The sequence below is a fragment of the Stegodyphus dumicola genome, chromosome X1, assembly GCF_044657685.1.
Source record: "Stegodyphus dumicola isolate Sdum_Otavi_A_Nest chromosome X1, ASM4465768v1".
NCBI classification, from domain to species: domain Eukaryota; kingdom Metazoa; phylum Arthropoda; class Arachnida; order Araneae; family Eresidae; genus Stegodyphus; species Stegodyphus dumicola.
Window position 1 is genome coordinate 60,615,268 of NC_140780.1, and position 15,085 is coordinate 60,630,352.

At 34.2% G+C, this 15,085-nt stretch overlaps 1 protein-coding gene across 2 annotated transcripts in view; it reads left to right on the forward strand.

Annotated features, from left to right (window-relative positions):
* Positions 1–15,085, forward strand: part of LOC118185692 (transient receptor potential-gamma protein-like) — a 438,602-nt gene that overhangs the window by 381,595 nt on the left and 41,922 nt on the right. For both annotated transcript variants that reach the window (XM_085808683.1, XM_035355739.2), the window contains 2 exons: positions 13,353–13,587; positions 14,550–14,702. In XM_085808683.1, coding sequence (XP_085664809.1) covers positions 13,353–13,587; positions 14,550–14,702 — 388 coding nt within the window. The remainder of the gene's footprint in view (positions 1–13,352; positions 13,588–14,549; positions 14,703–15,085) is intronic.

The following is a 15,085-nucleotide window of genomic DNA, read 5'->3' on the forward strand; positions in this document are numbered from 1 at the left end:
ACAATACAGGAGCCGTTGTTAAAATTAAAAGATGAGGCAAAGAACCGTAATAACAGTCACTGCATTCTTCACAGACACGCTCCAGCCTCGAGAAAAATGTTTTTTGAGCAGATGATGGTATTGAAAGACATTATAAAATATGTAAAATCGCGACTTCTTAAAAACAGGTTCTTCAGACTAATGTGTGAAGTCATATGCTACACCTTGAACTAAATTGGTTCTCTTAAGGAAGCATGTTGACAAGTTTGATGAAGCAGCTTGCAGAGGTTGCAGCATTTTCGAAGGACTGCATATCTTTACTGGAGATAACTTTAAATGAAGAAGTTTGGGTACACACACTGTAACATTTGGCCGGCATTTTAGCCGAAATGAATCTATCATTGCAAAAATATTGCAGTTTTTATGCAAATATCAGAGCCTTCTTTTAAAGGGAATTGTGTATGTTGGTTGGAGAGCATGGAAAATGAAATTTTAATTGATTCTTTCTTACACAAGACCGCCGGTGCAAGCAGTGCAACCGCACCAGGCGACAGAATTTAGGGTGGCAAAACTTTTAGAATTTAAAAAAGGGGCGGTAAAATTTAAAAGTTGGAAGAGTTTACACCGAGGTCGAAAGACCTAACGAGCGCTGGTCCTGCTCCTCCAAATTGCTTCTTGAATGAAAATAACATCGAGATTGAAGATGAAATAGTGATACGTATTCAGGTGTCTCTCAAAATTTTTGAAAGGTTCATTTAAATATTATTTTACGACAGTTCAAGAAAAGTGTATGATGACTTTTGATGGTTTTTAAATGTATTTAGTGAGAATGTAAAAAAACACCCGACATAAATTCATAAGATTACGAGTTTTTATAGAAATGATATCTCACAGTGAAATAAAATCCCATTCCTTAACCAAAGTTTCCGGTCAGTTGAGCTGCGTTTACAAAATAAAATCAAAATTTCGTCAGAGAAAGCAAAATTCGGTGCTTCATCTGATTGCAAACCTCTGTGTTGCGGAATTCTTCATCTATACAAGCACTAAAATTAAATATACAATTCGTTTAATTGCAGAACCAGACATTTGTTTGTAGTTATCATCAGTTTCAATAAGATAGAAGAAGAATAAGAATTAAGATAAGAATTAGAAAGTATAAAAAAAATTAGAAAATTAAAATAAGAAACAAATATACGCGTGTCATTAAGCTTTTTGTGCTATTTAATGTCAAGTCTTTATTTAGGCCTATTATTGCACTATGGTGAATTTTACTGATTAGTAAAATGAAATTTAAATTGTTTTCTGTAACAAATAATAAAAATTTTCAATAATGTATGGGTATGTTTTTCTACTATTTTCACTACTAACCTTTTTGTGACTCAAATAATTTGATATATTGAACTTCAAAATAACTTTTCTGTACGGCAAAATGTTGGCAATATCATTAATATTGTTGATAGTTGGAAATAAACTAAAATATTCTGATAAATTTCAAATTTTTTTTTATAATTTTATTGCGCAGGTATTATGCAGTTGTTTATACCATGTCTTTCATTTACATACTTTTATTATTTATCCCATCTTCCTCCCCCTAATACTACTCCTATATAATATTCACTTGTAAACCGCGAGTAGGCTTAAGGGCTTCCCCATTGGCATTCATTTCAAACAGGGCTATGCGAGTGAAAACGTTTGGAAAACGACGATCTAGATCCTGTTGTTCCAACGTGATGTTCTTCTGATCCCAGGTTGATAAGGGAATATGAGGATCAAATCAGCAATAATATGATACTTCTGAAATTTGGATCACTAAAAAATTGTTAAATAAACGTCATTTGATTCTGCAGATATTAAGCTCATTAATCTTTAAAAGAATTATTCTAAATCACTACAGTCGAAATTTTATATTTGTTGGTCAAAATTGTATGTAAAAAATTATCACCGTTTAATCCATATAAGCGTTCAAAAAGTTTAAAGTTACGATCTATTAGTCTGAAATTCTAAAGATAAGATTATATGTCTGTACCTTCAGTGACATCCATGAAACGATTAGAAACTTCTTTTAACTTAGGCAAATTTTTCAAGTTCAGCCCGCGTGCAGTAGCATAAAATATGCTGTTAGTTACTTAATTTTAAATATGTGGGACTCTAAAGACATTGGCAGCCCGTTTTTTAGTTATGTGGGACTTTTTTTTAATAATTCTAGGAATACAAGTGAAAAGGATACATACTTAAACATTTCTATGCGTATTAAAGCATTGTCTATAGATGGCATTCAAAGGATATATAATACATGATCGATGCTAGGACAGAAGGCTATGAAAAGATAAACTTTTGAAAAGGGCGTGACAAACTAGAAAAAGATTAGTAAGCTATTATCTAGTGTTAGATAACTGTTTCGCTGTTAAAAAGCATTTTGCATATCTACAGTCCAGTGTTAATCCCTAATGTTTTCCCTGTATGTTCGCTGCCGTATATTTGATCTAAGTAAAGTTTAAGAATTGCAATAAGTGCCAGTTCATCCGAAATAACAAATAATATTGTTGCTTGCGTACGGGTTCGTTACGAAATGAATGCACAAGTCCGATGAAAAATGAACAAAATTTATTATTATCACAACAAATATGCTTAAATTTCCTCAAATATTCGTGCAGTATTACAATATCTCACAGTGGTTATCTTTTAACTACTCAAACGTTCAAGAGAACTTAATTCAAACAGCTAGAGAAAGCTAATCCGCGAATTCGCTACAGTCAGCAAGAGCAATTCTTTAAACAAACTCTTAAAACAACAACGCCCACCAGCGGCCGAGCGGTAAAGTCGCTAAACACTGGTAGTTCGGTCCGAGGTTCGAATCCCGCGAACGGGCTGGCTGCATGGGTGTTTTCGTGGTTTTCCCCATGTGTAACGTGTATACGAGCCAGTTTCCCTTAGAAAGTCCTCCACGAAGGCATTCCTCCCCTTAGGCAGATAGCCCTAGTGTGCTTTGCCATAATTAAATACACCAACTTAAAACAACAACAAACTAACTAATCATCGAATTGAGAGGTTTTCTTCCTTTTTATAAGATTTTAAATCGCGCACTAGAATTTTCTGGAACTTTCTCGAAATCAAAAAGAGGTATTTATTTATTTATTAAATGTTAAATGCACGTGCTCTTGTATTTTTAATTTTTCCGGCTTAGCTTTCTCATAATATTCATCACGCGCTGCATTGCACAGGGAATAAAACAATTTAATTTATAATTCTACTAACATTAACTATTTAAATGCCAAATCCGTAACACTGTGAATAAAGCCAAGACTCTTGTAATTTGCAGGTAATTCATTTCACATTAAGCGCCCTCAGTCCTTAGTTATGGTGTCTATGAATTCACAAACGTATTAAATAACAAATAATTAATATTTCCTCTGTACGATTATCATATTTTCATACATCAAAAAAATGCTACAGATATTTCATAATATCGAGAAACTTTCTTTCCCATTTGAATTGTACCTTTCTTCTTTTTCCTCAAATTCTAGTTGTCAATGTAAACCCAGAATTAGCTTATACTCGGATGTGCAAAAACTTTTACAAGTTATATATAAACATACACTTGCTCTTTTCTGGAAAGGCGTGTCAATTTCTTTTCTTGACTTCCTTTCTGTGATAAAAAACACCATATGAATGAGATCTGTTATGCAATTGATTTTTACCCTCGTATGCCAATTTTGAGAATTTTGCCTTTCCAATATTTTTAGTTTTATACAGAAATCTTATCGATCGTGTAATAACAGCTCTAGCCGTTTTATTGATTCTCTTTTTTCAGAAGAATGTTTGTAGCATTCCTATAGCAGTCAAGCTGTAGAAGTCCCTTTTTGTCAAGCTTAGAATTTTCCATAGCTTAGACGCTTAGGAATTAGCTTAGAAATGATAAAAGTCCATCATATCTCAGAAACACCTCACAAACGAGATTGTGTGTGTGATTCAATATGTTTTCATTTATACTTAATCACATTACTACTGAACATATTATCATAAATTATTTAAATGCGTTTTAATTTAAAGAATGTACGCATTATTTCGCACATCATAATATGCATTTAAATTTTATAATTCTCAACAAAAAATAGAAAAATACTACCATAAAACTGAAATGTATTTACATATCAAAAGGGTAGACTTTTTAATGCCTGATATCAAGAACAGTTTAAAAAATGAAACATTTAAATGATAAACTTATATTTCACATTATAGGTATAGGAATCAAATATCTACCCAGCATCACTTTCATGAGATTTTTAGTCCAAAGGGGCTTTGTCCCTGAAGGACTATTGTTTTCGTTTTGCGATTTTGCGTCGGACTCATAAACGTCGGTTCACTTTTCAAACTGTTGCCACAAAATGTTAGAGTCCTGCATTATATTTGGAGAAATTAAATAATGAAAAATCTGCATAAATGATTGTCTATTTCTCGCATTGTGATAAAACAATGGTACATAGAGCCATCGAATTTTGAATGACGAAATCCTACTGCGAATATGGGCATCTGGAATCCCAAATTTGGAATTTCTTTTATTATAGATTTTATATTTTGTAAAACTTTAACGAATTTTTGATTTACAAACTCAATGCTTTAAAAGCGAGAAATGGCAACGTTATATAGAAAAAAAATACTTTTATCTCCAGCTCGCGAGACTGTGTATATCGGAAATTCTAAAGATATGCTTAATTTAACATTATTTTGCGATATTGCTCTTGAACTGAATTTTATGGTTTAAGTGCAAAGAACATGATATTTAATAAATAAAGGTAACACTCAAAACGTTAAAAAAACGCCCCTTTGGACGTAATTTAAAATCTGAAACATTTCAGATTTTTATTTTTTTAATTTTTAGAGTGGAGAGACATTCGGTTAATTGGAAGCAGAATAGATGAAAAATTAACAGCGCCTTTGCCGGGAATCGGACCACGGACCTCTAGAATACCGGCTCAGTGTGCAGAACCACTACACCACGAAGGCACGCGAGGAAGGCGGGACAAATACCTTATATACTCCCTCTTTTAAAGGGCGACTGCTGTTTTTAGGTTACCCAATCACCAAATCGTGGGTGAGGAGAATCATCATCCAACACCCTTTTAGTTCGGGCGCCACTGTAGAGACATTAGGTATTTTTTGGAAGCAGGCAAGATGAAAAATGAGTAAATGCCTTCGCCGGGAATCGAACCACGGACCTCTGGAATACCCGCCCAGTGGGCTGCCCACTACACCACGAATGCTCGCCAAGAAGGTGGGAGAAATATCTTATATGAGTAAGAATCAAAATATTGTTAATATTCAAGCTAAAGTATGTTGTCCTCATCAATAAATAATCCTTGCCTCCTAAACTAGTTGTTGCTTTTATTGCGCTCTAGTTAGTAAAATATGTGTCCAATGCAGCTCGAAACTTCAGATTTATCTAATAATTATGTAATGCGATATTCCAGTCATTCCAGCTTTATAAAATCATTGCTCTCTTTAGCGAGCCAAAATGCGTCTTTATATGGGAATACCTTTTTTCCGTATTTTAAAATTGTCGCATAGTCAAATACGTTAAAATGCGCAAGAGCTATCTGCTTGAGGGTAGAGAGCGCATCTTGAAACATTTTCTAAGAAATCCAGGCTCGTATTCATATTACGCACAAAGAAAACCAGATAATACCTATGTCGACAGACCGTTCGGGGCTGGGTTCGAATTTAGGTTGAACTAGCAGTGTTACAGTCAATGTGCTACTCATGGTCCCGTAGTTAAGAAAGGTACTGAAATTTTTAAATTAAGATGTGGAAATGCGCATTTATCATCTTCATGCGAAAGTCTGCATTTTATTCTTTTAATGGCCTTAAGACAAATTATGGTCAAAACTTAGCAAGAAAATAGCAGAAGTTTAGAAAAATGCTTTGTAGGAAAGGAGAATATCGCGTTAATAATTGAATTTACGAGATACTGTAATTAATGCCATAATTAGCGAGATTGAAAATTTCCCTAAGACGATCGTCCACGAATGCGTTGTTCTCTTTCCCCAGATAGTCCTCACGCATTTTTTTTTAAATCAGTTAACCTGTACTAAATAACTTGTCTTGATAGCAACAAGAACCTCTTGGTTGTGAAATGATAAATGTACCCAAATATATAAGAAATTTCCTTAATAATAGATTCTATTAAAGGAGACATCAGAAATATAGGATACTTTGAAGAAAAATGATAATATAATCTATAAATCGCATACATGTAGATAATGTTGAAGGAAGGCACAGTTCATTTTATTTGTTATCTAAACGCAGTTAACTGGCAATAAGCAAATATTAAAATGGGATTAAAGTTTTTTACCTCATTAAGGGATACTCTGAACTGCGAACAAGAAAAACAGAATTACAATATAGAAACAAATTTCTTAATAGCTGTAAGAAAGGAAACAAATATTGCGCTATGGTTGCAAACACTATCGACTCTTCGTAGTGTAATGTAAAAAGGTTATGTAAGAGAGAGATTCTGTAGGATCAAGTCTATTTTCAGTAAAGGTAGTGAGGGTAACGTCGGATTAGCAGCTTTCTGGCTTCCGTTTCCAGTGGCGATTCTATAGTCTCCCACTAGACGACCTATGCCGTCTGGAGCAAGACCAATTTTATCAAAAATAATTTCAGTTGTGGTCTATCCAAAGGTTTGGTGAACATATCTTCATATATCATTTTGCTGTTCCTGTGGTTTAATTCAACGATTCCTTGTTTTCGTAAATCACATATGTTGTGATATTTTATATCGATGTATTTAGTATAACTGCTTCTTTTTTTCTGGAAAGATTTATGCAAGATATATTCAACTCTACTACAACGCTAGCTTCCTGTTGAAATCCTCTAAGTCTCAAATTAGTCGTCTCATACACAGTAGCTCCAGGGTTAAAGTTAGAACGATATATTCAGCATCTGTCGAAGATAAAGCAATACAAGTTGCTTTCTTTTTGTCCATGATTCTGAACTAGTTTCTTTTTCGAATATGTATCCCAATTAGAATTTTCTGTCAGAGTTCTCTCCTACCCAATCAGACTTCTGTAGGCTTTGACGAATGGTTCACCATTTGACTTGAAATGTAATTTATAACTGATCGAAGTTCTCAGATATCGTATAACTTTAATAATACAGTCCCCGTTGTCAACTGATTTTCTAATTTTCTGCTAAGTTTCTTTTCTGATTCTCCGTCGAATTTCTTGATTATACTTTTAACCTTGTTAGCTTGATGAAGTTTAAAGCTTTCATCTTTTTATTTTCAATTTAGATTCTTAGATACGTAGATATGTCACCAAGATTTCAAATGACAAAATTTTTTTGAGAACTCGTTCAACTTCTTGAATTGATTCACGCTTATCTCTCACAACTAATACTATGTCATCAATGAATGCGATTATATAAGTTCTTGTATTTTTCTTGTTTAATGTGAAGTAACATGAATCAGCCCTTCCTTGGATATATCTTGTTTGCACGGGATTTCAGCTATTTTGTGATTTCAGTTTCTGGCTGCCTGTTTTAGTACATAGGCATTTTTGTTTAATTTACAGACTTTGCTTGCTTCTCCCAACTAGATGGTTTCTCCCGACTTCGGGTTGCTTCGCATATATATCTTCTTTAAGGTCTCCATACAGGCAAGCTGATTTTACGTCAAAATGGTTACATGATTGTCCTTTTCGGCTCCTATTGCCAAGATAGTCTTTATTGTAGTGCATTTTACTACTGGCGCAGATGCTTCATCGTAGTCATGTCCAAATTTTTGGCAATATCCTTTAAATCCTGGACAAGCCTTATATCGGGTAGCATTTTCTGAAGCGTCGTATTTTATTTTGAATGTCCATTTATTTTTAATTTTGTCTTTCCTTTTGGAAGATAATCTAGTTCCCATGTTTTATTTATCTTCATGATTATATTTCTTCTTTTGTGATTTCAACCACAACTCCTTTTCTTTGTTTGGAGAAGTCTGCGATTCTTGCCAGTCTTTAGGAATTTTGATTTCTTCATTCCTTTCCCTGTATGAAAATTAGTTTTTTCCGGTATTTCCTTAGTTGTTCTTTGGGGATCTTTTAGGTTAGCGATTCTCAACCGGTGGTACACGTACCACTAGTGGTACGCAAGAGAGAAATAGCTGGTACTCAAAAAAGCAAAGTATTTTTAACCATTAAATTCAAAAATCTCGTAAAGAAAAAGGACAATTGAGAGAAATTTCCTGTTATAGAGCTCTAATGAAGATTTCAAAAATAAAACACTTGTTAACTTTTGGATGAACCGAAAAAACAAAATGTAGTTAAAGACATTTCAAATAAAACTATTAAATTTTATTACCTTTTCGCACAACCTATTTGTGTAAACAAGGAGCTATTCCAGAGCTCATACGGTATTTTTTCGGTTAATCTTGATGGTAGTCTGTTTTGTAGATATGTGGCTGTTATTACGGTTTCGCCCTAATATTCCCTTTTGAGTCTCTAATCGAGTAGTAGGCATCTTGTCATTTCCATTACGCACTGATTTTATCTCTCTATTTGACCGTTTTGTTGTGCTGAATATGCTACAGAGGTTTGATGTTCGATTCCCTCTTCATTTAAGTATTCTTTAATTTGTGTATTCTCCTCCATTGTCTGTTCTTAAGACTTTTGGCTTCTTTTCAAATTTGTTCTTTGTCATGGTTATAAATTGCTTTAACTAGGACATCTTTTGTGGCTAACAAGTAGATCGTCGTGTATCTTGTATAATCGTCAATAAATTTTATGAAGTATTTCTTTCCTCCTAATGATGTTGTGCAAATCGGTCTAAAAATGTCCGAATGTATCAAATTCAGAATTGATTTCACTCTGTAGTTGTTTTGCTTGAAATGCGCTAATTCCGAAATTTTACTTGTGATGCATCATTCGCATTCTTTAGTTTTTTTCAATTTCTCGGTCGATTCTTATACCGGTTGTCAGGTCATCGTCCTTCTGCCTCTTAACTGCTTCATAATTCCTAAGCGCTAGTCTTCTTTCCAAAGATCCATGCTGTTTTTATTTCTTTTTGTAACTACGATTCTTGCTTTCTTCTTTTTCGATTCGATTCTCTTATGTAAATTTCTTTCTGTTTTAGCAGTTCCTATGGTTTTAATTTTCTTATTTATTCTGCAAGTGTTTTTTAATTCAACTGTAAATCCCTTATATGTGATGCTTCATACGGATATTAGTCCTCCTTCGAAGTCAAAAATATATGAAACATCTAAGATTTTTATTTCTATTTGTTACCCTCGTCGTCTGTGCAGTATATGTATCTTCGGACTTCATTTAAGTGCCATTAACAATTATTGGTTGCTCTGTTTTGCTTGTATCTCTTTTCATGAAAACTTTAATATTATCAGTCATATGACATGTGGCTCCTAAATCAACTGACCAATTTGACTTTTCGAATTCGATAACTTCGAAAGTAATCTAAGCAAAAGCGGAAATTTCCTACACTTAATATATGAACTTGTCTCATTATACATTTGTCACTTCCACATATAGGGAATGGTTCTAATAACAATACCTATGCAGATTCTAACTATAACTCATTATACTTGTATATATATATATATAATTTAAAGTAAAGTAGAAAATTCTGTACAATTATATACACTAGTGTGCAAAAATTAAGGACGAGACGGTTTTTTCAATATAACTTTGTACAAAAGCTTTCCAAATCAACACATTTAATACCGTAAGATCCCCAATACGTAAGGACATGAGTAATGTAAGCAACACTTACTAAAAGAGAAATCGAGGGATAAAAAGAAGCTTTATTGAAAAAGTAGCATGGAGCGCAATGCGACTGAAGGCCAAAACATCCCTGTGATGGGTGTCCAGCAAGAAACATCCGGTCTTTAATAGGGGATATGATCTCCCCTGACTGCTAGGCAGGTTTCACAGCGTCTGCCCATGCTGAGAATGAGGGTGTCAATGAGTTGTTGAGGCATTGCTGCCCATTCGTCTTGCAGCGCCAATCGAAGTTCCGGAATCGTTACTGGTGGTAAGGTACGAGCTGCCAAGCGTCTGCCTAGAAAATCCCATACATGCTCGATGGGATTGAGATCCGGAGATCGTGCCGGCCAATCCATACGTTCAATATCCTCACTCTCTAAGAACTGTTCGGCAGCTACTGTGCAATGACATGGTGCATTGTCGTCCATGAAAAGGAACTGCGGACACATACCGCCTCTAAAAGGACGCACATATGGAAGAAGAGTCTCGTTACAATAACGGGTCCCGTTGACTGAACCTGCGTCGAAGATGTGAAGTTCTCTACGACTACCAAGCATGATGCCTCCCCAAACGAGAACACCTCCACCTCCACACCTGTCCCTTTCAATGATGTTCCAGGGATGATTGCGGCTTCCCCGCTCTCACCAGATGAGTATGCGATGAGAATCGCTATTCAGACTGAATCTGCTCTCATCTGTAAAGAGTACTCGTCACCATTCATTGTCTCTCCAATTCCGGTGTTCCCAGCACCACAGAGAACGCCTTCTCCGATGGGCAGGCGTTAGAGGTACACACCGTACAGGGCGTCGTGCAAACAGACCACCACCGTGCAGTCTTCTGGCCACGGTAAAACGCGATATCGGTCGTCCAGTCGCCTGTGTCGTGTGTCTAGCGATTTCTCCCGCTGTCTGCCGCCTGTTTCTTCTGGCCTGTAAGGCAATATACCGGTCATCTGCGGGTGTAGTTCCTCGTGGACGACCACTACTAAACCCCCTGATAGCTCTTCCTGTACTTTGAAATTGTCTCCAAAGTCGTGAAACGATGCTGAAATCAATTCTGAACTCTGCAGCCACACTTGTCACACTGCGGCCTTCCTCCAACTTCCCAATGATTCGACCTCGGGTAAAAGCATCCAGATGTCGTCTAACAGATTGATTATTCGCCATTTCTCGCTGAGGCAGCAACTCGGTGTGATTTTAACTGCTATACGGCGTGCAATCTATTTGCCAGAAATACTGATCTTACACCGACAACATGCTTTATACTACTCAGACACTCCCCCATTAGGTCTACCTGCATATCTGCGCATGTGCTACCGTACATCACCTTACTTAATCTCCTGATTGGTCTTTCTGTCCGCTCTGCCACTTCGTTCAGCTGATATGCTAATTTTTCGACTTAATTTTTGCACACCGGTGTATATATATATAATTGTACAGAAACATCATTTAACAGCTTCAGAAATCTAAAAGGCAGACTCTTATAAATCAAGTAGCAAAAGAAAACACTTTATTTTGCTTGTTCCCATACCTTCAGAATATCATATATGTTTTTAATAATTGTCACTGATTGTCATGGTAGAAGAAACAATATTTAACTTTAAAAAATATATCAAACATCACTTTATTATATCCATTCCAACAAAAACAAATGGTATACGGCGAAAGAGCAGGAGCAGACTGGTAACCAACTCTCAGTGTTGTCAATGAAACTTTTTAGTGATATCAATTATACAAAGAAGATAATATAAAATGTTAACACGTATAAATACTTGTATATAGAATAAGTAATATTAAAATTAATTCTCGGTTATTTTTCCGTCAACAAACTCATAACTCTTGGCTAGATTATGAATTACATCTGTAGTTTTAACTTTTTTTGCTTTTCTTACGAACTTCTTATTTTTATTTTCATCATCATATATATCATCTTTTACAGACACTTTCGTTTTTGGTTTATTTCCGTGATTTCCTCTATTCACTTGCTTTTCATCCTTGAAAAATGGATTACTTTTGTTTTTGTTTTTTTCTTTGTAGGTATGTAAGAATATGCATTCTTTTTCTTAATGTCCTGTTTTTTTTTTTTTTTTTTTTTTTTTTTTTTTTTTTTTCAATAATTGCACCTTCGTTGATTGAAATATTTGAATGTGTTAAAATTCGTTTTGAAAGCAGCTGTCTTTTTTTGTTCCATGCCTTCTTTTCTTCTCGAGCATTCGAGTTTCGTTTTTACATATTCCAACGTCAGTTTTTCTTTTGAGCGTGCCTCTAAAGCTATAATAAGATTTCCGTAGCTTTTTGGTAAGCCGCTTAGTAAGTGCTGCAATATAACTCTCCTTTATTCCTTCTCCAATTTCCTCGTAGTTCATCTACTCTCTCAAGCTTTTTGTTGATGTCGTCTCCGAGTTTGTACTTGGATTTCGCTTTTAACGTATACAGTTTTCTGTGAAGGCAAAGTTTGTTGCAGAGACATTTTCTTTCGTGAATTTTCTTTAATTCGTTCCACATTTCTTTAGGTGTTGTTTTATTTCTTATATATATACGATTTGGTTCGATTCTACGAGTAGACTTACGTTAGCTTGTTCATCTCATTCTATCCACTCAGCGATAATTTCTTCATACCATTTGCGATTAAATTTCCCTTTTTGCGGATTCATTTCTTGTTCGCATTTCCATAGCTGATAGCTGCCATTTTTCAATTTTTCACAATTGAATAGTTATTTCCGCAGGTCATAGCCATTTCTGCTTCTGTTACGCAGTACACAACTACCACTATTGTTTCGCTTTTCGAACAAAGGCTTGGCCTTTTCCATTTATCCAGTGGTAATTTATGACAGAGTTTCTTTTCTGTTTTTATTTTTATTCTTAATAGCTTATTTCGATACGTTTTAAGCGTTCGTATGATGCACTTAGTCTAATGATCAAATGCTGAACGAGAGCAGAGTTTATTTTGTTTGTCATCTAAGCGCAGTTAACTAACGATAAGTAAATATTAAGATAGAATCAAAGTTTCTTAACTCAGTAAAGGATAATCCAAACTGAGAACAAGAAAAACACAATTATAATTATGATTTTGTTATTAGCTGTATGAAAGGAAAAAAATATCGCGCAGTGATGCAAATACAATCGAAGCTCCATAGCGAAGTGCACAAAAAGGTTATGCAAGAGAGAATTTCTGCAGCATCAAGTCCATCATCAAGTCAAGTGATGAGGGTACCGTCGGATGAGCAGCTTCCTCACTTCCGTTTCCGATGGTTATTCGACAGATAAATGCAAAAAAAAAACCTTTGAAACCGAGGATTTTAATTAAAATTTAATTTGTTTAAGTTAAGTGAATTTTGGTTAAAAGAAGCAATAGAAGTAAAACGGTAAATGTTTTATATTACTCTAAATGCAAATCTATGAGTATATTATATAGGAAGGATGTCAATTACTAACACTAATCCGAAATTCTGTTACTGTAATATCATATTTGTTGCTTTTAAAACTAGCCATTTAAAATGTGTCAATCTTGAAATTGTATCTGTATCTCAACTTTTGCATGTTTTTTCAATAACTTTTTAAAGGTTTTCCTTAAGCATCTATATTTTTAATTTTGCATTTGCTTACTTTTCAGTTCTGTGCTCATCCGAACGTCCAACAACTTCTTGCTTCCATTTGGTACGAAGGTCTACCAGGTTTCCGCAGAAAAAATATTTTACTCCAGATGGCCGAGATCACAAGGATAGGCCTTATGTTTCCTGTCTTCTGCACAGCATACATCATCGCTCCCAAGTCATATTTAGGCCGCACTTTAAGAAAGCCTTTCATCAAGTTCATATGTCACTCGGCTTCATATGTTACATTTTTGTGTAAGTAAAAGTCATTTTCTTCGTGCTAGCATTCTCCATAACGTATTGCACCGGAATTTAATAGACATGGTTATATCTATTGAAAAAAGAAGATTAAATTAATCAAAGAATATTTTTCTGCATGATTTCTTTGCAGTTAAACAGAGATGTCTTGCATATTCTCAGAAGACAATATGATCATCAAGTCTTTTATAACTTCGAGATTTCATAATCTTAATCAACAGATGCTCGCAACGAAAATAATTTAAAGTAATATATTATGCTATACTTATGACTAAAGTACATTATTTAATTTTTCAAACGCCAAACATCAGGTTGTTTTTGCTCATCAAGTCATTTATAACTTCGAGAGTTCATAATCTTAATCAACAGATGCTCGCAACGAAAATAATTTAAAGTAATATATTATGTTATACTTATGCTGAAGTACATTATTTAATTTTTCAAACGCCAAACATCAGGTTGTTTTTGCTTAATTTTTTATTTTACTTTGGCGTGTTTTCCTTGTGTTTAGATGAAATTTAATTTTAGCAATTTTATATTTTTCCTGTGATCGCTGAAAGTAAAATAATTTGCTTCTAATTACTTGAGGAAGAGATTTGTTTGCAAATATGTCAAAAAAATATGCTAACTTTATTAGAATGCATTAACTTATACTCCGAATACGATAGCTGATAAAAAACAACTAATTTGAAATTGTAACACCAATAGCAGTACTGCATAGTTATTCACATATTTTCTTTCCAGATATCCAGCGTTCAATAATAAGCTCTTAATTGCTCAATCTACTGATCATTAATGACGTATACTTAATTTAACATTATTTGCTGCCTCGTGTTTTAACCATAATATTTTGATTAGCAATTTAAATAAAAGAAAACTCTTTGAAATTTATTTTAAAGAGCCTAAAAAAAGGAAGCAAAGCTAATATTTTTCTTTTACACCTCTTTCTTTTCTCTCAGTTCTGTTAATTCTGGCGTCCCAACGAATTGAAACAGTAGTAGTAGAATGGTTCGGAACGGATGAAATGAGGCAACGTCTGCACAGTGACGTCACAACCAAGAGAGGTGCACCACCTAGCGTTGTCGAATTAATAATTCTTACTTGGGTAATGGGTATGTTTCTTGTTCACATTGTACTATCATAAACTAAATTAGCTTATTATCTTCCTTTTTAATTGCTTATGTTTTAAAAACTTTCAACACCTCTTATCGCATTTCTTTAGTTCGGCTAAAACCCTAAGTTGCGCAATTTTTACGTGAAATTAAAACTTAATTTCAGTTTTATCTCATTAAACTTGAGTAAAATAACCAACGTACACTTGGATTTTATAAAATATTTAGCTTGATTACTGTACTTACACTTCAGTTTTACACTATCATATATGTACGCTACTTAGAATTATTTTAACTATTAATTGCTTGAATTTTAAATTACGAAATTAATTTCAGAATATGTTATAAAAGTATTTGCATAAAATTCTGAGGTATGTTTGCAA